At 39.2% G+C, this 21,216-nt stretch overlaps 3 protein-coding genes across 4 annotated transcripts in view; 2 read left to right on the forward strand and 1 right to left on the reverse strand.

Annotated features, from left to right (window-relative positions):
• Positions 1-21,216, forward strand: part of Fur1 (Furin-like protease 1) — a 178,740-nt gene that overhangs the window by 123,745 nt on the left and 33,779 nt on the right. The gene's annotated exons all lie outside the window — the stretch shown is intronic.
• On the reverse strand, positions 4,534-5,575 carry LOC108653159 (uncharacterized). Its single transcript, XM_018103475.3, has 2 exons — positions 5,422-5,575; positions 4,534-5,357 (listed from the first exon to the last, which is right to left on the reverse strand). Exons 1-2 carry the CDS (start codon positions 5,444-5,446, stop codon positions 4,585-4,587), a joined length of 798 nt encoding a protein of 265 aa, XP_017958964.1. The 5' UTR covers positions 5,447-5,575; the 3' UTR covers positions 4,534-4,584.
• On the forward strand, positions 6,378-8,274 carry alrm (astrocytic leucine-rich repeat molecule). The gene has a single exon (XM_018103395.3). The coding sequence runs from the start codon at positions 6,635-6,637 to the stop codon at positions 8,051-8,053; it is 1,419 nt and encodes a 472-aa protein (XP_017958884.1). The 5' UTR covers positions 6,378-6,634; the 3' UTR covers positions 8,054-8,274.

Raw genomic sequence — 21,216 nt, forward strand, 5'->3', positions numbered from 1 at the left:
AGCAAGAAGCTTTTAGGTGGCATTTGCTAAGGCTAAGCATAAAATGTAATTAGGAATTAAGTAATGTAACGAGCTGAGACGGTGGATAGCAGATGGAAGCTGAAAGATTTAAGAAAAGAGAGCAGAAAAAGAAGCTACTGAAGAAGCGAGACAAACATTGCACAAATATGAGAGTAAAACTCAGGTGAATCACTTTAAAGGCTCTGCTCTGCTTTCATCTAATGCTGTAGTAAAGTATTTTAATTAAATAACACAAGCTTCAATTTACAACGGCCATAAATTCTAACGCATTCTCTTCTCTCTACTCTTGCAGGTAAGCAAGTTCGGACAGTTTAATATTTTACAATCAACTGGCGCCTCAGAGCGGGCTCTGTAAGTACTCATTTCATGGAGGGTAAGTGAAACCCTCGCGCTGATATTAAATACGAACTTTTGACAACGATTTTAGGCAGGCTTTAAGCGTGAAAGTTTTTGGGTTTTAGCATAAAGCACGGGGTCATAAATCACCTTAATGAACTGGCGGCAAAACATGCCCAAAAGTATGCCATACTCCGGGGAGATGCTTGAGAGAACATTTAAGAACTGTGATGCGATTGGCATTAAAAATTGATAAATAGGCGCACTGGAGCTGCGTTTCACGGCAAACCAAAGTGAGAGTGCACTGAATAAATAATAATGAAATGTCGTGTACTACTTTGAGCATCGCATCGATTCACAGTATAATATATATATAAGTATATATGTATTATATATTGTGAATTGAATTCAGCGAAATGATTTGCTTATTTCACGAGTAGCGAAATACGCTTCATAAAATATGCAAGTGCAACCATAGAGTAAAACAAAAGAGTGAAATGTTGAAACGTTGGGGAGGGGGAAGGGTGTGTAAGGAAAAGCTGGCATCAAAATGGCGACGTTTTCTCTCTTGTTGCATTTGCCGTCTGCTGCCTTATCCTATTATCTTTGTGCCAGGCATTACTCTCTATTATTTATTTATTTCACTGGGCCTCTCTCATTCTCCCTCTCTCTCTCTCTTTCTCTCTCTCTCTCACTCTATGTTATATATATATATCTGCGTCTCCTTTTGTTCCGACTATATTTTATGTACGCAAAACGGCGCAATTCCGGCCAATGTTCATTTCGCTGACTTGGCAAACTGCAAATTACAGGCAACTTTTGTTTTAATTCCAGTTCCTGCCACGCCCTCAACTAACTAACCAGCCTTGCCTGGCTATTTGCATTGGCAGCCCTCCCATCCTGTTCGTATTATGCCGTTAAACAATTAAGCACATTTTTTTATGACAGTTACTGTCAGACTAACTACAGTCGCTTGGCTTTAAAGTCTTGTTTTAGTACATTTTAAAATCTATTTTTTTTAATGCCAGAATTACTTTCTCCATTGGGATTCTTTTGTGGAGAATTTTGTTTTTGATTAGAAAATTCCAAAATTTATGAAAAATGAATAAAAAATATTTGTATTTTGAATATAAATTCTTTTAAAAATTGAAATATTGTAAGCTTTTTGTTTTCCTTATTGTAAAATTTACAACTTTATCCATGATCTACTTAAAGCGTTTGAGTACAAATATGTAATGAGAAATTCTCCAGCTGTTTGATGTTTGATGCAACAAACAAAATTTCAGTGTTAACATTGCGTATACGCCACGTGTCACACAAACATCAAAGCAACAATTTATTTGCGTAGCTGAAGCTTAGCTGTGACAATTTTCCGCGTATTTTGATATTTTTTTGAGTTAGCATAAATTGAGTTGAGTAACCGAAAACTGCCGTTACTCGGATTGCCTCACAACCAAGTGGAAAGTGAGAAGTGGCAAGTGGCAAGTGGAAAGGGGCAAAGCGTGGCAGGCACTTTATTATTTATTGCCATAATCATGTTAATGGCAGCACTGGCAACGGCGAGAAAAACGATATGATAATCATATTTATTAACATTTTAACTTAATCCACACGCGAAACGAGAGCGCAACAACAAAATGAAGATAAAAGCAAGAAAATAAACAACAACAAAGCAACATTGCGCCGTTGGCTTTTAATGTGTAAGGCGGAGCATACAGATAAAGAGCCAGGAATGTGAATTAGATATCCTTACAATACCCTGTTCACAGAGGGAAGAGAAGTTTATTAGTTCCAGTCAGCTAAGTGCATGTCTCTGATGTGACTTGAGTAACTTTATTCTCTGATTAGGATTTTAGTTTGTAAACTTCATTTCCTACCTCTGCATTTGATTGTAAACTTCAGGCAGACTCTATATATAGACCATATCGATATACTGTCTCTTTGCTAAGGAGTCCTTTGCGCTAATGCATTGCAAGGAAATAGAGTATATTCACATTGGTATGAAATATTTAGAGCCCTGTCATATCATATAAACTTTTGGAAAGCTAAACGTTATATGTTAGATCTAAGAATTTCAACCTAATTATATTTAATTATGTATTACCTTACCTATAATTGTATTACATTCTTGGGGTTTTGTTTTTCCGAGTAAGTCATGTTCAATTTTTTATATGAAAATTAAGTCGTCACAACTCGAGCTCAATTTATTATTTATTTATACATATGCGAAACGTGTATATTTCTGCTTTATTTTGACATGTACGTTTCGCCGTACTTTCGCTTATTTAATTTATTTACCGCTTTTGAGTTTTTCCATTTTCATTTATTCTCCTTCTGTTCCGCCGCAACTTCGGCCTGTTCTCATTTTGTTTATCATGCCTGTCTTTTGTGAGTTTGCTGTCATCTTCAACGGCTCTCGCTCCGGCTTCGGCTTCGGCTGCGGCTGCGGCTTAAGTCTTGTCTCGCTTGCATCGCATTAACAGATAAGGAATGTGTTTTACAGCTGTGCCCAACTCATCCGCATGCTGGAATTTCAGCTGGCGTGCCAGGGGAACGGGCGTGGCTGATTTTGTTAAGAAACAAAATTTGCAATGTAACATAAGCACTTAAGAATTGGTTTCCCCAAGTCCCCGAGCTCCCTGTGTAAGCGATGTGACCTACAAAAACAACATTTGAATGCTGACTGAGCATCTTTTTGCATGAAGCCCTCATTTTCCGGTTCCTGTATATATACTGGCTTGGCATTGAATATGATATCCTTTTTTTTACTTTTCGTAATATAATTTTAATATTTATTATAGAAGCATAAAATGGAGTTGTCAAGAATTATTATAACTTTTGAATATTTTCCAAATTAATTTGTTCACTCTCATTTATAAAATATATATAGAAAATGTAAATAATAAATATTGCTTTTAAATATCGTCTATAAATTTATAGACATTCACACTTTGGGCTTTGATTTCTATCGATTGTTTTGTTATAGAGAAGGCGAAACAAGATTTATTTCCAACTAAACCCTTGGAAATTCAACACAATTAGAAACATATAAATTTCACACTCACACACACACACACACACCTCCGGATGGTGAAAAGTGCCTTTCCTGTGCGTGTTTACAGTTGTAAATGCGAGCGCAGCTTTGTTGGACATAAAACATTTTCATTTAATTGAAACAAATGCGTGCTGCGTATCAATTTGAGTAAACGGATCTGCAGCAACAACAGCAATGATAACTACAACAACACACACAAGCAATAGCAATGCATGTACCACTATTGTAAATGCTGTGCAGTAAAGAGCAATAAAAACTAACGACTACAATAAGATGCGACTCTGCCACAGATTGTTGCCATCATCAACGGGGCAGGCGACAGGCAACCCCAAACGACAAACGAATGAAACATGAGCAGTTAGGTGTCACTGTGTGTGTGTGTGTGTATGGGTGTGTGTGTGGGTGAGTGCGTTTAGTTGTGTGTAGGTGCTAGTATAGTGTGCTCACTTAATAACATTACTGCGTGTGTGTGTTTGTCACAGAGCGTGCTGAAGTGAGAGAGAGTGAGACAGAGACAGAGGGAGAGAGACAGTGAAAGAGCAGTCCCAGTCAGGTGGCACACAACACACAGCAGCAACAACAACAACAACAACAACAACAACAACAACAGCAACATGAGTGAACCATCAACTGTCGCCAATTGAATGGCCGTCAATGGGAGACCCACAAAAAAAAAGAATAAAAAAATAGAAAAAAAAGAGGACAGTTCTTGTGTTCCCCCGTCAAGCGCTATCAAAATCTATGTAAATTACACACAATCATCATAATGTGTTAGTGTGCGTACGTGCTGTAGGCGTGCGTGTGTGTATGTGTGTGTATATATATCATTCAGATTGACACTTTATGGTCTGAGCAACACAGCAAATCACATAATATATATACAGTTATATGGTAACCATATAAAATTGTATGAATGAAACGATATAAAAGTGCGACTGTACTTAGACGAAGCAATGCAAAAGAGCAAGAGAGTGAGAGGGAATATATATATGTATGTACATATATATATTTAAGTAATGAATGGAATGCCACATTGAATTGGCCAAGTCTTGTTTGTAGGCTGCAATAAGAGGTTTACGGGCAAGTACCATGGATCTGCTCATTGCCCGCATATCCTAAAAAACAAACGCAATTTACATAGTTGAAATGTTTTGTTCTTATTTTAATGCTCTTCAGTTTTGATAGCCACTCGAGTAATGCTCATACGGCTGCTTATTGTTGCCATTGATGTTGCTGTTGCTCTGGGCAAACCAAATGCTTTGTGGGCTCTGCTGTGCTGCACTGGCCGAGCTGCTGGAGGAGACGCGTGGCGCATCCCTGCCTCGGGGCCCAGTTGCGCCGGTGAAGCCACGAGGTCCGGGTGGGCCTGGTGGGCCGGGTGGACCCGGTGGTCCGGGTGGTCCAGGTGGTCCAGGCACTGGAATCGGAATGTATGCGGTTTGCTGCTCCTTCTGTTCAACCGGTTCGTTGGGCTGTGTGCCGGGAAAGAGGTTGAAGCCAGGCAGGCTGAGACCTGCTTGGCTCTGCATGTTGAAGCCCAGTTGGATGCGTGGCACCAGCACATACGAGCCGGCATCCAGGGCGATTTTGTTGTTGCTCGTGGAGGTTCTAATCTGATTGCTGGCGATTTGCGGTGCGTAGGCGAGGGGGAAGGCTGTTAGCTGGGGCAGGCGATACTTGATGTTGGGCTCGTTCAGCATGGGTATCGCATTGGGGTACAGATAGTCCGGCACCTTGCGGCCATCCTTCTCGGGCTCCGGCTCGACAATCTGCGGCTCATGGAGGCTGGGCTCATTCTGGGCCTCCGGCTTGAGCGGCTCCCCGGGCGCAAAAAGCACAAGTTGCGGAACACCTTCATCTCGATTGGTCTCCGAATCGCTGCTGCGCCCCGTGGCCTGCACGAGACGCAGACGCGCCTGAGTTAGACCCAGGCAGAGGAATAAAACTGGAATGGGAATCGAGCTAGGAAGGAATTCTCTTTCTGCAATTTACTTCAATTCGTTTCTCACCTAATATCTTAGCGCTGACTGCCATCTCGGTTTACTGTTCTGATGTGGCTGTGAGTCCGGGCCTTTTATACTAACTGTTCTTCAATAGATGTTATCAATTGGTTCTTGGAAACGCTTTGTTTTGACTTGGCTACAATTTTTTTTTTTTTTTTTTTTTTTTTTTTTTTGCACATTTAAATCACATTAATTTGTCTTTGATTAAGGGTTCAGTCAACTCTTTATTGGCCAGTTAATCAAGCTGAATTGCCTAGGCAAGCGCTCCATGTGAAAACTGGGTCAGCTGACCATTTCCTAAACAGGTTCTTCTTGGCTTGCACAGAACTCTATCAATTGGTATATCTTCTTACAGATCGGGATTAATGAGTCACAGGTGTGTGTTGGCGTTTGTTTACTGAATGAGAAATCTATAAATATTGAAGTATCGAAAATCTGAAAACATAAAGCATTATTTACTTGAAATATTGTATATATAAATGTGTGATTATCTAGCTCTTTGTAGTTGAATCTAAAATAAAAACTGTTGGTAGCTATAAAAATAGCTCGAGCTATAATTCCAATGGAATTTCGTAATATTTAGTTCAACTAATCGGGGCTCAACCCCTTTTTTTTTTCGAGCATTTTGGTATTTCCTACTTTAAAAAACATTCATTTTCATCAGGCAGACAATAGAAAAAAATACTAAAAAAAAAAAAAACAAAACAATTACATACATAAATATAATATACACATATATGTATATATGCAATAGACAATGTCTAGTTTAGCATAGAGTAAGCTGGGAATGAAACTGAAAGTTTAGCTAGAACTAATACAAACACAATATAATGTCATGTGATATTTACATGCGCTAAAAAATTGTACATATGTATATATAGATTTATATATATTTTTTGGGCTACATAAAACCTAGTTGGAAAACAAAGCGTATGTGCTGCATTTAATTGAATTAAATCAAAAGCAATGTATTTGGGCACTCCAGAGTTTCGACACACTGCATGGGGTTGCAGCCCCTTTGGGGGCTTTGCCATTGCCCGTGCCATAATTGAAGGCCCGCAGCCAGATTTTGTGGTCCACGATAACGAATCGAACAAACAGTTGCAAACAGTTGAGCCAGTTGCGCCGTGGCGTGCGCGTCGCTTGGACGCATGCCAGCTAGTCGAAACGCGACTCTCTGTGATTCAAGTCGATCGGAGGGAGTCCTACGTGGCACGGGATGTGGCTGCCACAGCTGCCGCTGCTGCTGCTGCTGCTGCCGTTGCTTTTGGAGCGGCCAGCGTACGCTGAGGCCAGCGGCGGTGCTGGCGGGCAGCTGCGTCGCATCCGGCTGCAGGATCACTGCACGGCCGGCATTTGCACGGGCATCGATATTGGACGCAACGATTATGTGATCATCTCGCCGACGGCCATCACCATGCAATCGATGCTTACCTTCATCAATTCGAGCATTGCCAAAATACCGCATCTGATGTTCGACACGTTTCCCGATCTGCAGATGCTGCGCATGGAGAACTGCTCGCTGGATACGTTCGAGAAGCCGCAGTTCGAGGGCGCCAGCAACCTGATGAGCCTCTTCTTGGGCCACAATCGGCTGAAGGAGATACCCAAGAATATATTTATGGGCGCTGACAATTTGGCGACGCTGCACTTAAATCATAATCTGATCCGAGCGCTGCACAATCACAGCTTTCATCCGCTCAAGGAGCTGAAGGAGCTATCGCTGGCCTTCAATCAGCTGGAGCAGCTGCCTCTGGGTGTGTTTGGGCTGTTGCGTAAATTGTTGGACTTGAATTTGGCGGGCAATCGGCTGTCAGTGCTGCCACGCGGTATTTTCGATAAGAATTTGAATTTGACGCGTCTCAGCTTAGCCTCGAATCGCTTCACGGTCTTCGAGTCGGAGCTGTTGAAGCTGCAGCCGCGTCTCTCCCTGCTGGACATCTCGGGCAACATATTGAATGAGCTCACCTTGAACTTCTCGCTGCTGGAGCAGGTGCTGGCCCACAGCTGCGACTTGCGGCGCCTCACCGTGTACGGCATCATCCGGGACCTGGACTTGCATAACAATTCCCTGCGCGAGCTGCCCCACATTCCCTTGGCCAGCAATGTGACCGGGCTGGACTTGTCGCTCAATCCCCTGGGCAACTTGCCGGGCAATCCCTTGCGTCGCTATACAGCACTGCTGCGTCTCAATTTGTCGGCCACCAACATGCACGAGCTGGCCGAGGATCTGTTCAAGAAGCAGAGCCAGCTGCAAGTGCTGGACATCTCGGCCAACAGCCTCTACTCGCTGAAGATCACGATCTTCGACAGCCTGAAGGCTCTGCAGTATTTCTACTTTCAGCAGAACAACTGGAACTGCGACTTTCTGCAGCTGCTGATGAGCTCGTTTGTTAAGAAGCGGGATATTTCCTTTATGGAGGATATTACGGCACCCGAGTTGGTCGACGATTATGTCGATGGCATCGCCTGTTGGTATGAGAGCGACAAAACCTCCAAACGGTGCGACGGCAGCAACTCGGAAGCCGCATTGGAGCTATCCATAGTACGGAATGAGATCAAGGCCTTCACCGAGCTGGTGGAGAAGAAGTTTGTGCGAGTCTATCGCATGTTGGAGGAAATGAAAGCCAGGCTCTAAGGCATGGAATAATGGAGTCTATTATATACTATCTACAAATTAATCAAGAAGACGCGCTTTTATTCATGGGCGTGCGCATACATATATATTTAATCAATATGCATATCCTATCTATCTAATCGCATTTTAAGAAATTATCATAATTGACACAAGCAAGCCACTGAGAAACATTTGAATATGTTGAGAACTAACAATAAAGCGCAGTACTCTTTGAGAGACAATCCAATGGGTTTCAATTTACGTAGAGAGGGAAACTATAGGGTAGAGAAATAAGGGAGAGAGAGAAAGAGAGAGAGAGAGAGAGATAGGGAGAGAGAGAGAGATAGATAGAGAGAGAGAGAGAGAGAGAGAAATGTAATGATAGAAAATTTATAGAAATAATTGAGTTGCATATAAAGAAGATATATTGTATTATGGGCTGCCTCTAATTTGAGTGGAGTGCGAGGGCGAGTGCGAATCTAATATGGAGCCTATTTGGATATTTGGTTTTGAAGAGCTGCTTAAGATGAGCATTTGTTGATGAGGGTATAATTAAATTATTTCTTATTTTTCAGCCCTGGAATCTAATAAGATCCTTAGTCCTTATGAACTTTCCTTTTCACTGTAAGATGTGATTAGATTAAATAGAAAACTCTTTGAAAGCTCTTCTAAATATTTATATAAAATTTAATATATGTACATATCTAATGCAGTATGTATTCTAAATATATTATGCACATTTAGCTTCATTTTTGACTGAACTTTGTCTTTAAGATTGGCACTCGGAGCCCTTCGAATTGAAGCCTCTTCTACTTCAACTTTTATGACAGCTAAATCATCAAAGTCTGTCAACATATGTTTTCTAAACTCAATTAATTTCATTATATATCAAATATAAACAACTTTCATTGAGATTTTGAAAATTGATTAAATTATTAAATGTCATAAGAATTATGAAAGTTTCACTTGCTGTATTTAAATAATTAAAATGAAATTCAATTGCGCTGAAACTTCAGCTTGTTTTTATTGAAATTTCGCTTGAATTAAATACCAGAAATATTAAATATATTTTATTGAAGGAGCTAAGCTGAAAAGGCACTTCTTATGCAGGCAAATGTGCATGCTTTGTAAATATCGCATGCATTTAAAGTCCTTGGCAAAACCTATTAAGCATATTTCCACAGTTTTTCAAGCATCAGCCAACAAACACACAGCAAGTGTTTAAATAGCTTATCGTATAAAATATATATGGCGGAAAATTATGATAAAAAAATGTTTATATATATTGAATTGAATATGCCAACAAATATTTATGAGCAGAAATATTGAAGAGCAAAAACAAATACATTTATGACAGGCTATCTGTGAAACAGAGACAGGCGACATAGACATACATATATATATATATATATATATATATATATATATATATATATATATATAATGTAATGACAGTAGGTATGGCACTTAAAACCGACAAAACTTAATTAAATGCAGACACACACACACAACACATAAAAGCAGCTTAAAAAATTATAAAATACGATAAACAAATATTTAAAACGCTTTTTATGAGGTGCCACTCAACACAAAGCTGCAATAAAAAATTGCAAAAAAAAAAGAAAACATAAAATATATATAAATATTTTTATTGTGCATTTAAACGAACATTAAAATATGCAGTCACACACGCTTATGTATCTCCCTCTCTCTCTCTCTCTCTCTCTCTCTTTCTGACTGTTTTATATATATGTCGGAACAGTATTAGTATCAGTCATCGTTTCGCGCAGCGAGTTTCGTTCACACTTGAATCCTAGAGGCAACTAACTTGTGTCTCTCAATTATTCTTTGTGCCTACTCCCGAACCTCACTCGGCGACAGCGACACAACGCTGTCGCCCCGCTAAAACGGTACTTCTTAAGCGACAACATGCAAATATTGGCTGATGCAATATGATGAAATCAACTCCGAAAACTACGACCACACTCATACAACCTCATTACACACCGACACTATAACCACACGCATAAGTACGAAGGCATATAGAAAAGGGAAAATATGCGAGCAGGTAGTAAGCACAATTACAGTGCGCGCCAACATATTAATACTACTTGCTTCGACACGGCCATCCTGACTTTAACACGCCCTCGTGTATGAAATAATAACATTTAAGTCTATATTTTCTTGTTTCTTCAAATTTCTTCCTTTTTTTCATAAATAAACGATATACATAATTCTATACAAAAATCAACCTTCTTTTCATATGATTTTTTTTTAACTCGTATTAACTAATCATTCTAACAATATGTTTCAATTCAATTCATACAAAATATCAAGCTTTATTACCAGAATACATTATCATAATTATAATTTTTTTTATTATTATTTTTATTATTTATATTTCTTTTATAAGAAGTTTTATCGGCATTCTTCTTTAAACATTATGTACTCCATTCCATTCAACATTATATAATCAAATGCCCCACACGCCATGATCAAAACTAACTTCAGTATGTTTTGCACTTGTGCTTGCATTATTATATAATCCACATTATATAATCAAATGCCCCACACGCCATGATCAAAACGAACTTCAGTATGTTTTGCACTTGTGCTTGCATTATTATATAACCAAGTACTCTGCCATTTTCTTTTGGCCAGCCGTACCCTTTATTCTCTTTATATTTATTCTTTATTTCACTCTTCTTCACTCTCTTTAGTGACTTCTTCATTCTCAACATTTTTATTTTCACTGTCTTTACCGTCTTCAACTGTATTATCAATTTCAACAATATTATTATAATTATCACACACATTCAATTCTTCGTGCCCTTGCCCCTCTGGCAATCTTCTTAAATCTTCATGAGCATATTTGTAACTTCGTTTACTAGTTAGAAACCTTAAAATGTACCTGTCACCTTCTAGGACTCTGATTATTTCAAAAGGCCCCTTATACTTTGGACTCAATTTAGTTTGATGCCTTTCTTCACTTTTTAGTAGCACAAAATCTCCAACTTTGTGTCTAATTACTTTCGCCTTATTTTTATCAAATCTTTCCTTGTCATAAACTGCTGTAGCTAAAACATTCTTTTCAGCCTGTGCTCTTACGTTTGGCAGATCAACCTCATGCTCAATGTCACTAGGTGGGAGTAAACCTAATGGCCGTGCCACCTTTCCCAATAGCATTTCCAATGGACTACCCGTCACACGGTTAGTTGTACAATTAATTGCCAACTGCACCTCTCCTAACACATTCTGCCAAGACTGAGTTCCAGTTTCGACCGCAGTCAACATATTTTTTAACGTGCTCATGGTTCGTTCCACTTGGCCATTAGCTCGGCTAGCACCGGTACTAATCAAATGCAAGTTTATTTTCTTATCTGCACAGAATTGACTAAACTTTACACCCGCAAAACACCTTCCCTGGTCAGCTATTATTCGGTTTGGTACTCCAAACAATGATACAGCTGATGTCACAACAATTATGCAGCTCTTAGCATCAATCTTGACCGTTTGTGTTAAATAGACAAATTTATTGGAAGCATCTATTTGGACAATAACATACTCCTTTTGATCAGACTTCCCACTTAGTTTTCGACTAACTTTCGTATATACTTGGACATGTTTTCAAACCAGTAATAGTCATAGGCCTTATTCAACGTCTATTAATCGAATTAGTGGATGGAAGATTTCTCGAAAAGAAGCCGGCATGAGCCATTCTCTTGCCCTCTCTATACTGCAAATCAAACGTGAACGTTTGTAAATATGCCCACCACCTTTGTGCTCTGGGAGATACATAGTTCGCGTTTAGTTCTTGATGCTTTGAGTGAGTTACAATCAGTAAAAACGACGAACAATACAATGTACTTCGCAATAACGCTTAAGGTTGTATGTGTTACTATGCGACTACCGTTATTTCAATTCCATTCGTTTCTTCCCCGATCCGTTATCCTAACCTGGCAGACGTCTCTGTCTGACGCAGTCTGGGCACGACAGTAAGTTAGAGCGAGACAGGCACAAAAACCGCAACACATACATGTATGAGCGAGCGTGCGCGTGCACCCACACAGAACAACAGCAAAGCCCAAATATATATCAACATTTGAACAACGGTTTACAATTTTTCGATCTGATAACTTCAAATTTTCCGGGAGACATAATGATATGAAACCCATTAGAAAATATTTCTCGACCAATCACGACATCATTTTTCAAGTTTTTATCCCCCAAAACATGGAGAGAGGACATGAGATACTCAATGCAATAATTGTTAATTCCTACATGCTTATTACATTTGCAATGTACTACAAATACTACCATTGCCAATACCCTTTAAAATTACTACATTGTTAATTCTTTTACCAATTAACTTAGAACTTATCTTTTCTTTGACCAATGAACATTCCGCCCAAGTTATGTCAGGATAACATGTTTGTGAAAGCCACTGCGATGCACTGCCATCCAACGCTGCACTCAAAGCCATCACTAACGCACTGCCTTTTATGAGATTTTCCGCTATGATGATATTCACTGTAGCGCACCATGCTGCTGCGTCGGCGCCAGCAACTTCTGCGTTAAATTTTGGCAACACTATTGTCTTATTATTTGTTGTTTCAGTTGCAATGCTTTACAAGCTCGATTAAATTTTTATTTTGCATTTCCATTATGGCTTTCCATGACGCATCTACTATTGAAGGTAGAGGGCCAGATCCCACTTCTGATGTCGGAACAGTATTAGTATCAGTCATCGTTTCGCGCAGCGAGTTTCGTTCACACTTGAATCCTAGAGGCAACTAACTTGTGTCTCTCAATTATTCTTTGTGCCTACTCCCGAACCTCACTCGGCGACAGCGACACAACGCTGTCGCCCCGCTAAAACGGTACTTCTTAAGCGACAACATGCAAATATTGGCTGATGCAATATGATGAAATCAACTCCGAAAACTACGACCACACTCATACAACCTCATTACACACCGACACTATAACCACACGCATAAGTACGAAGGCATATAGAAAAGGGAAAATATGCGAGCAGGTAGTAAGCACAATTACAGTGCGCGCCAACATATTAATACTACTTGCTTCGACATATACATATATAGATATCAGTTAGCTGTGGCTAAAAAAGGTTAATTTTAATCTGTGGTTAAAGCGGAAATACACATGACCAAATATTTGTTGTGTTTCTTAGGCATCATTTCACACGAAATTAAATAAACATGCTTATGAAGGAATTTAGTCAGCTATTGGCTGCGCAGGATTCTCTATGAATTAAACCAGATGTTGATCTACCTGTATACATCTATCTAGCCAACAGGCGTCTTAGATAAAAGTAAGCTTTATTTGATTTGGCAAGCCTAACTTAACTGTTCTCTACGTCTATAAATGCTTACCCCCTCTCTCCCTCTTTGAATGCAGTTTTTGTAGCTCTCAACTTGTTTCTCCTAGAATTTCTTTAACTGCCTGCACTTCGAAGTGCGAGAGCAGATTTTAAAGTGTTTGCCCTTAAGATGTTAGTGTTATTCTGCTTGGCTCTCGCCCCTCGCTCCACGCCCCTGGCTTTGTCTCTGTGCGCTTGCTGAATATAAGATTTGTTGTACTAACTGTTGTAAGCAACTTCCGTTTCCCTTATCATCCGCTTTGTTGAACGATGCGACGCGTCGTGGCAACTGTGGCAGCTGCTGCTGCTGTTGCTATTGCTGCTGTTGCTGCTGTTTACCCAGTTAGCAAAACGTAACTTTAACAACGTTAACGTGCTTACGTTACGCAACATATGCGCAACAGCCACTAACACACACACACAACTACTCACGAAGATGCACGCCCACATTACGCCCACACTCTGCTGTCAAGGCGACTTGTGTCTGTTTTTAACTAAATTCATTTTGGCAAGTTTATGAAAATTGTTGTTGCTGTTGTTATGATTGCTCTTGTTGTTGTTGCTGTTGTTGCTGTTGCTGTTGGTGTTAGTGTTGGTGCTGGTATTGTCGGGGCTCATTAGGAAAACAAAAGCTACAAGAGAAAACTTTCAGTTCTTTTTTCTTTTTCGTTGGTTGCTTTTCTTGCCACTTTTCTTGCTACATCCTATACCCTGTAAAATGAGTTGAGCAGAGTATACGCAATGTAATCTATTTTAAATTTAAGTTTTTATTATACACTTTAGTTATACAATTTTACTTTTTATTTTAGTCTTCCTCGAAATTTTCAAAAGTAAATTTCCTCTTATAGGGCATCTCTTGGCCTTGCAGACAGTGCTTCCACTTCCACTTGCTTTTATTGCCGTTGTTATAATTAAGTTGATTTTATTAACCGAATTTTACAAGTACTTCCAAGCCCTGGCTGTGGCTGGCCTTCACACTTAGAGCTGTTGCTCTGCTGCCTGTTTCACATTTATTGAACTTTTACGCTTTTGAATTATTAATTGTATTGTTTTACAAGTCGCTTGGCACTGCAACAGCTGTGTTTGGGCAACAACTCGCTCGCTCGGCTCTCTGCCTGACTCTTGCCTTTAAGTGTGGATAGATCAGATTTCATTAAGGGAATTTGGTTTCTAGCTAACAGTTTCTAGAAAGTGTCGTAATAGCCCAACCCGATTGGCCTAACACCTTAAGGTGAATTGTTGCAGATCTTAACAAAGTCAATTGCTAGTCCATTTAATTGGTATATATGGGAAAGACATTTAGCTATAATTTGTGTCTTCAACTCATAGACATTTAAGGCGTATCAAATATGCTTCTATTTATTTATCCAAATACTTATGTCACAGGCAAATGAGCCATTTTTATTGCTGCTAACAATGTTTGCATAATTTTTGCTTTTACTTCCGGAAGAACCTTCAAAAATAAAACTGCCTAAGATAAGCAATTGGAGTGTTTATCGTAAGTAGGTGTATAAATTTTACTTTAAGCTCTCAAATTATGTGACACATTTCACATGCACTTGTATACAATTATGTGCACATTAGCATATATTTCTCTCTCTCTTTCTCTCTCCAGACAGAGAGATAGTCTTTGCCTCTCTTTTTGCTTTACAATTAGATGCGCAATTAGGCATTCAAGCGCGTTTGACAAAACAAAAAAATGCTGCCTACTTTTCGGTGCGCATAAATAAAACTTAATGGCCACAAAAACAGCTGCTTAACCGCTCGACTGCGAATAATAAATGTGGAGTCAAAACCTTGCTGCGACTACTAGATACCCTACAAACGCAAATAAAAATATTTTATGGAGCTATATTCTTTGTCTTAGCGAAATATTTTACTTCGTTATCGAACTTCATTTAAAAAATGATTACCCTACCGATAACTATATTTAAGTAGCTGATTAAGTTATCGATAACAAGATATTGTTAGTGAATTGAAAAGAAGCGCGAATTACTTTAAACATCGTGATTTACTTAATATATCTGAAGATTCTTTATATATTAGAAAGCCTTCTGGAATCAATTCCCAATGATTGCTAAGTGTTTAATATAATAATTAATTGCTATTTTTATTGCTAGCCCAAGGTATAGCGTGTACCAGATAATTGCACAGATTGCTTCAATTCTGCTCTTGATTTCGCAGCATTCAAATTCATTGTTGTCGTCCCCTCCTCCGCCCCCTCGCCCATACCACCTAATTGGCATGCCATGAATAATATTGTCGTGTATGTGAATGTGCAGGCATATGTGTATATGTATGTACATATGTATGTATATGTGCAGTTGCATATATGCAGCTGTGAATGAATGTGCTTGAATGCTTTAAACAGTTGCTAGGTGGGCGGGGCAGGCGAGGCGTTTACGCAACATGCGTATGCATAAATTCACGCTTAATTAGCAACACGCCACGCCCATTCGTGTTTTGTGGGAGGTAATTAGCCAATTGCCGCCAACTGGCTGGAATGTGTCTTAAATAATATATAGCATACAGCGCTACAGCTGTGAGTGTGTGCGTGTGTGTGTGTGCGTGTGTGAGTGTACACCTTATTACTTTTTCGGCAGCTAATTGCCAAAGGAGCTGTAAACTGAAAAGAAGCTGTGGAAAAAGTGTATTTAGCTACGCAGCGCCAAAATTTAATTTGGCCACGCGCCGCAGTTTGTTTTTCGTTGCCTTATTAACTGACTTTTTGACGCAATTATGTTGCCGCTGTGCCGCCCACCAGCTGGCCACGCCCACTGCTAAAGCTTACAATTCGACAGCGGAATGTGGCACGTGTCTTCAGCATTGCTTTGGGGATTCGCCAGCCTGTTCGCAACCATTTGACTGCTGCTGCTCCTTCTCCTGCTGCTGCTCCTTCTCCTGCTGCTACTGCTGCTGCTCCTGCTGCTGCTGCTGCTGCTGCTGCTGCTGCTCCTGCTGCTCCTGCTGCACGCACGTTTCAACAGCTGCAACTAGAGTTAGATGGGAGTGTCTGTGGTAAGTGTGTGTGTGTGCTTGTGTGTGTGTGTGACCCGCAAACTTTTAACCAAATTGTTTAACTAAGTAGCTAAAGCTCATAAGCACGCAGCACAATGCACACACGAGTTACGGCCGTAAGCTGCTAGCAAAATGCATTAGAGCCGAGTGCGTCTACAAATTGTGGGATGCATCGTTTTAATGACGAAAAGTTTTAATGACCAGCCATAAAATGGTTTCGAGTAGCAAAGTAAACATTGTAAATTTTACCTTATTAAAGTTAAAAAAAATTAAATTAAATGTAATTAATTCCCTAATATTTGTTAGAGGAAATCTAATCAATTTTTATTTTATTTTTATTAGTTTTCAAATAATTATAAATTGAAATACATATTTTTCACGACAAATATATACAATTTATTTATTTTATTATATTTATTTATTATATATATTAAACGTAAATGTAAACATTTCAAATTAAATAATTTTTAAATCTCTTGTCGTTGTTTTCCCTTCAACCATGAAATAAAAGTGCATTGTGCAACGGTAAAAAAACACATTTGCCTTAGCAGAGACAAATCCGCAAATCAATTGAACTGTCCAGGCAAATAAAGTCTGAGAGTGAAACCCAAAAGCGAAACAGGACAAACGGGATATATATATATGTATATTATATAGTAAATGTCGGCAGGACATGTGCTTATGCCAAAGCAATGCAAATCCCTCTGCCAGTGCAGCTGAGCACAGCAACTATTCGAATTGGCATTGTACAACTCCCTTGACAGACGAATTGAGGAAACACAATAATGCATTAGCATTTGGCTTCCTCTGCCCCACTCCACTTACATATTTTTTTCCTTTTCTTCTGATGAACTACATGGGAAATCAGCATAAACTATTGCCCACTGGAGCTGACATGACGAATCATTATAGCATATTATGTGATATGGAAAAATAACGAGAAAAATACTCAAAATTTGCAGACATAGACAGAGCGAGAGCCAGAGACAAAGATGAGTGGGGAATATATGATTAGATAATGCTCGTCTTGGTTAGCTGGGTTAAAGCTCTGGTTGTTCGCTTACCTTTTGCATTGCGACATGCCATTGGCAGTTGACCAAGCAATGCGACAGCTTACACATACACAAGCACACACACACACACATACAGATACATATTCCACTTCAGTGAACAATGCTTGTTATGGAGCCCAAGCCAAACGACAATACCCTCATTGTGTTGCATTCGCATGGAATGCGCTCCTGGCATTCGCCCATTGCCTTCCACAATTTATGGCATATCTGTGTGGACTGTGCGTACGATGTTGTGGTGTGTGTGTGTGTGTGTGTGTGTGTGTGTGTGTGCGTGTGGGAGTTTGGAGTTGGGTGTTTGGCCGATAACAAGCGTCGCTTGAAAAATCTTATAAATTGCAAATTGAATTTAACGATAAACATCACAGTGCATAGAGCGGACATTATGAGGGACTGAGGACTGTGCGACTACACTGAGAAAAACATGGGGCAACACATATAAATTTTAATTAAATTATGCTAAAATAGAGCTTACAGCTCTTCATATTTATTTTGCAGATCTTTTCATTATCTTCAATTTAAGTAGAACTCAATTTCGATTCTGACAAATATTTTGTCCAGTGTATTGGCTGTCAATGCCTTTACCATATTAAATTAAACTGCTCATTGTTATTCCAGTGCACTTATCGGGCATCGGCTGCTGTTGCAATCGACACTGATTGTGTTTGACAGTGTAGCTGACAGCTTCTCTGGGGCTGGGCTCGAGAGAATGAGCAGCAGCAAAACGAGAAGAATAGAATACTCTCAGTGCGAATGCAAAGCAAATATATATAAGGCAAAGAATAAAATTGATATTAATGTGATTTATTTTTCCATCTCATTGCAGGTGAGTTGTCGATTTCAAGTTGATGTCGTAATATGTTAAGCGAGGCATTACGCCAACTAAGAAAGTGTTCTGCGCGTCTGTTTGCATTAAGCATCTGCCACAAGCACTTAGTCTCCCCTTGAAGTAGCAGGCATTACATTCAACATTTACAACTACTACGCACACACACACTCTCACACTTTGCAGACAAGCAATTATGTTGTGAAAGTTGGCAGCAGGTTGGGCTGTGCGTGGCCTGTCTGAAAGACTCCCATTGCCGGAATTTAGTTCATAATTTATAAGCCGCCCCCGAAATGCCAAAAGCCCGAAAGAGCAACAGAAAAAATACAAGAAAAGTGAGAGAAAGAGAAAGAGCAAGAGACCAGCAAAGAACCCAGAGACAAAGCCAGACAGCGTGGCGTTGGCGGCAACACGCCCCCCTCCGTGCAGGCGCCCATGCCGAATAACACCCGCCAACAAAAAAGGGTAACGGCGGCACAGCAAGGAAAATCCAAAAGGCAAAAAACCAAATGCGCCAGGCAAAAGTCAAAAACTAACTGCCTTTTGTTAGAGCCGCGCCATGTGGACATTGCGGATGTCTAAATGTGTGTGCGTGTGCGTGTGAGTGTGAGTGTGTGCAGGATGGGTGTAACGACCGACGTGACAGTGCTCAAACGTATGCATGTGGCTGGCATACAGTCTGGGTGCATACCCTGTAAATAGTGTGATGCAGGCGAAGGTAGGTGTCAGGCAGCTAAAGTCTGCGAGGAGAGTTAGCAACACAAATGCCTAAAAGAACTTGGTATAAGTATAGGTATAAATACATTCATATTAATGTGAACAAAAGAGATTAGAGGATATATTAAAATAGATGTGAAACTCTTAAGAAGTGCCAAATTAGAGTACTCAATTCGACTTGATAGAAAATCTTGAATATTTTGTTAAGGGATTATTGGGGTTTCGAAGTATTTAAATGCAGAAATTTGGGTGTGAGACTGAACTATTCCTAGTTAATTGTATATATGTGTTCTACGTATTATATTTATTAAATTACAAAATATACAGACTTAATTATTCCTTATTGAATATTACATTTATTTAATTTAATCAATTTACATCTGTGTTCACAAAAATACCAGGTGCTTTGACCTTACAGTTGATAAATCTTATAAAAAAATATTATATTGTACTAATATTTTATAGATTTCGAATTTATTTTAATATAAAACGTATTCTAATATATACTTAATAGCATTTCGGGTGGAGAACAAAGTCTTTCGATTGCAAAATAAGCAAAGCAATGTAGGGAAAAATTAGAACTTTTGTGCTGCTCATAAAAATGACAAAGTTTCGTTTAGCTGCAAAAAAAAAAAAAAAAAAAAAAAAAAAAATTAAGTGAATAACAACTCTGTCGATAATAAATTTAATAATTTTGATATTTATTTTACTATTAATTACATTTGAAATACACTAAAAATATATTCACAAAATTTTAAACTTTTATAGGATATTATATGGCCTATCAATAATAGCATTAGCTCAGTAGGGTTGCTCTGTTTTTCAGCGCAGCCAGCTAGCTATCTATAATTCATAATTAATAACCAGCAGTACAGGGTATTTGAATGCCTTGACATTTAGTATATACTGTGTGTTGTCTATTTTCTTTCCAACTATCTGCGTTTGCCGGGTTTAACCTTTCCCTACTTGGGCCATATTGTTGCTGCTATTGTAGCTATTAATGTGTTGCTGTTCTAGCTGTTGTTGTTGTTGTTGATATTATTGTCCCTGTTGCTGTTGTGCGTACATAATTTATTCAGCACACAGACACGCAAACTTTGCTGCTGTTCCTCGTGCTTTTTTTTTCGAAGTCTACAGACAATGCCGTCGTTGTTGTAGGTATTGTCTCAATTCTTCCTCTGTTGTTGTTGTTGTTGTTTACTTACAATAATATAAAGGTCAACTGATTTGTTGGCATTCGCGCCAAGTCTCGACTAGTTCTCGCTGAATTCTCGCACTAGAAAAGTTTTGCTGTTAACTTGCAGCATTTAACGAGACTTTCCAGCTGTTGTTGTATTTGTGTTTTAGCCAACTTCTTGGGACCAGAGACCAGATAGCAGAAATGTGTAGCTCAATTTCTTGGCGAGTGCTCCAACTATCTCTAGAATATCCCACGGGCCTCTGCTCTGGCTCTTTTTGGCACTTTGATCTGATTTACAGAGCTCGCCTGCCACAGCAATTATTCAAAAGCCAATTTCACTCTGACACCCACAAAAAGTGGTCTCCTAAGCGATTTCTGAATTTGCATAAGCCACACCCACACCCACACACTATCGTACATACACACACACACGCATACAGATACACTCACTTCCATTCTCATTTGCTGGGCCTTGTGGGACCCGAACTTTCGGGCTCGTTTCTGGCAGTCAATTTGTTCAAATAAATTGAATTATGTAGCTTTTTTGCTTTGTTGCTGTGTGTGTGTGTGTGTGTTTAGTTTTTTTTTCTTTTCTCTTCGCATAGTTTTAGCCCAAAAATTGTGCAGAGCCATTGGGGAGCAGCTGTTGCTAATCAAATTACTTCGCATGTGACATATTTGATGCGTCGTCCGCAGCATAACCAGAGTGGGCGAACAATGTACGAATAAATTTCCATTTGAGCTGCCCGAGTAGTTAAAAACTTTTATTCGTCTAATTAAGTGCGAAAGTTTCTAAGCAAGAGCCACAAATGTTCATCAATTTAAAAGGGAAGAGTCAAAGATGAGAGAAGCGAAAATTAAATGATATATATTGAAACTAAGCGCATATAAATCCTTCAAATTGTTGGCTGAAAAAAAAGTAAATAAATTCAAATACCATGCGAAACAATAGCTAATACAATGGACTAAAGTGAATCCAAAGCAATTTCA

This window comes from Drosophila navojoa, chromosome 2 (genome assembly GCF_054131105.1).
Source record: "Drosophila navojoa isolate 15081-1374.11 chromosome 2, UAZ_NAV_1.0, whole genome shotgun sequence".
In the NCBI taxonomy this organism is placed as follows: Eukaryota; Metazoa; Arthropoda; class Insecta; order Diptera; family Drosophilidae; genus Drosophila; species Drosophila navojoa.

Excerpts from the sequence above, each read along its gene's own strand:
- alrm (XM_018103395.3), top strand. The coding sequence starts at position 6,635 with ATGTGGCTGCCACAGCTGCCGCTGCTGCTGCTGCTGCTGCCGTTGCTT.
- LOC108653159 (XM_018103475.3), bottom strand. The coding sequence starts at position 5,446 with ATGGCAGTCAGCGCTAAGATATTAG. Across the intron at positions 5,358-5,421 it reads AGTCAGCGCTAAGATATTAG|TTTTATTCCTCTGCCTGGGT; the intron begins GTGAGAAACGAA and ends TTCCCATTCCAG.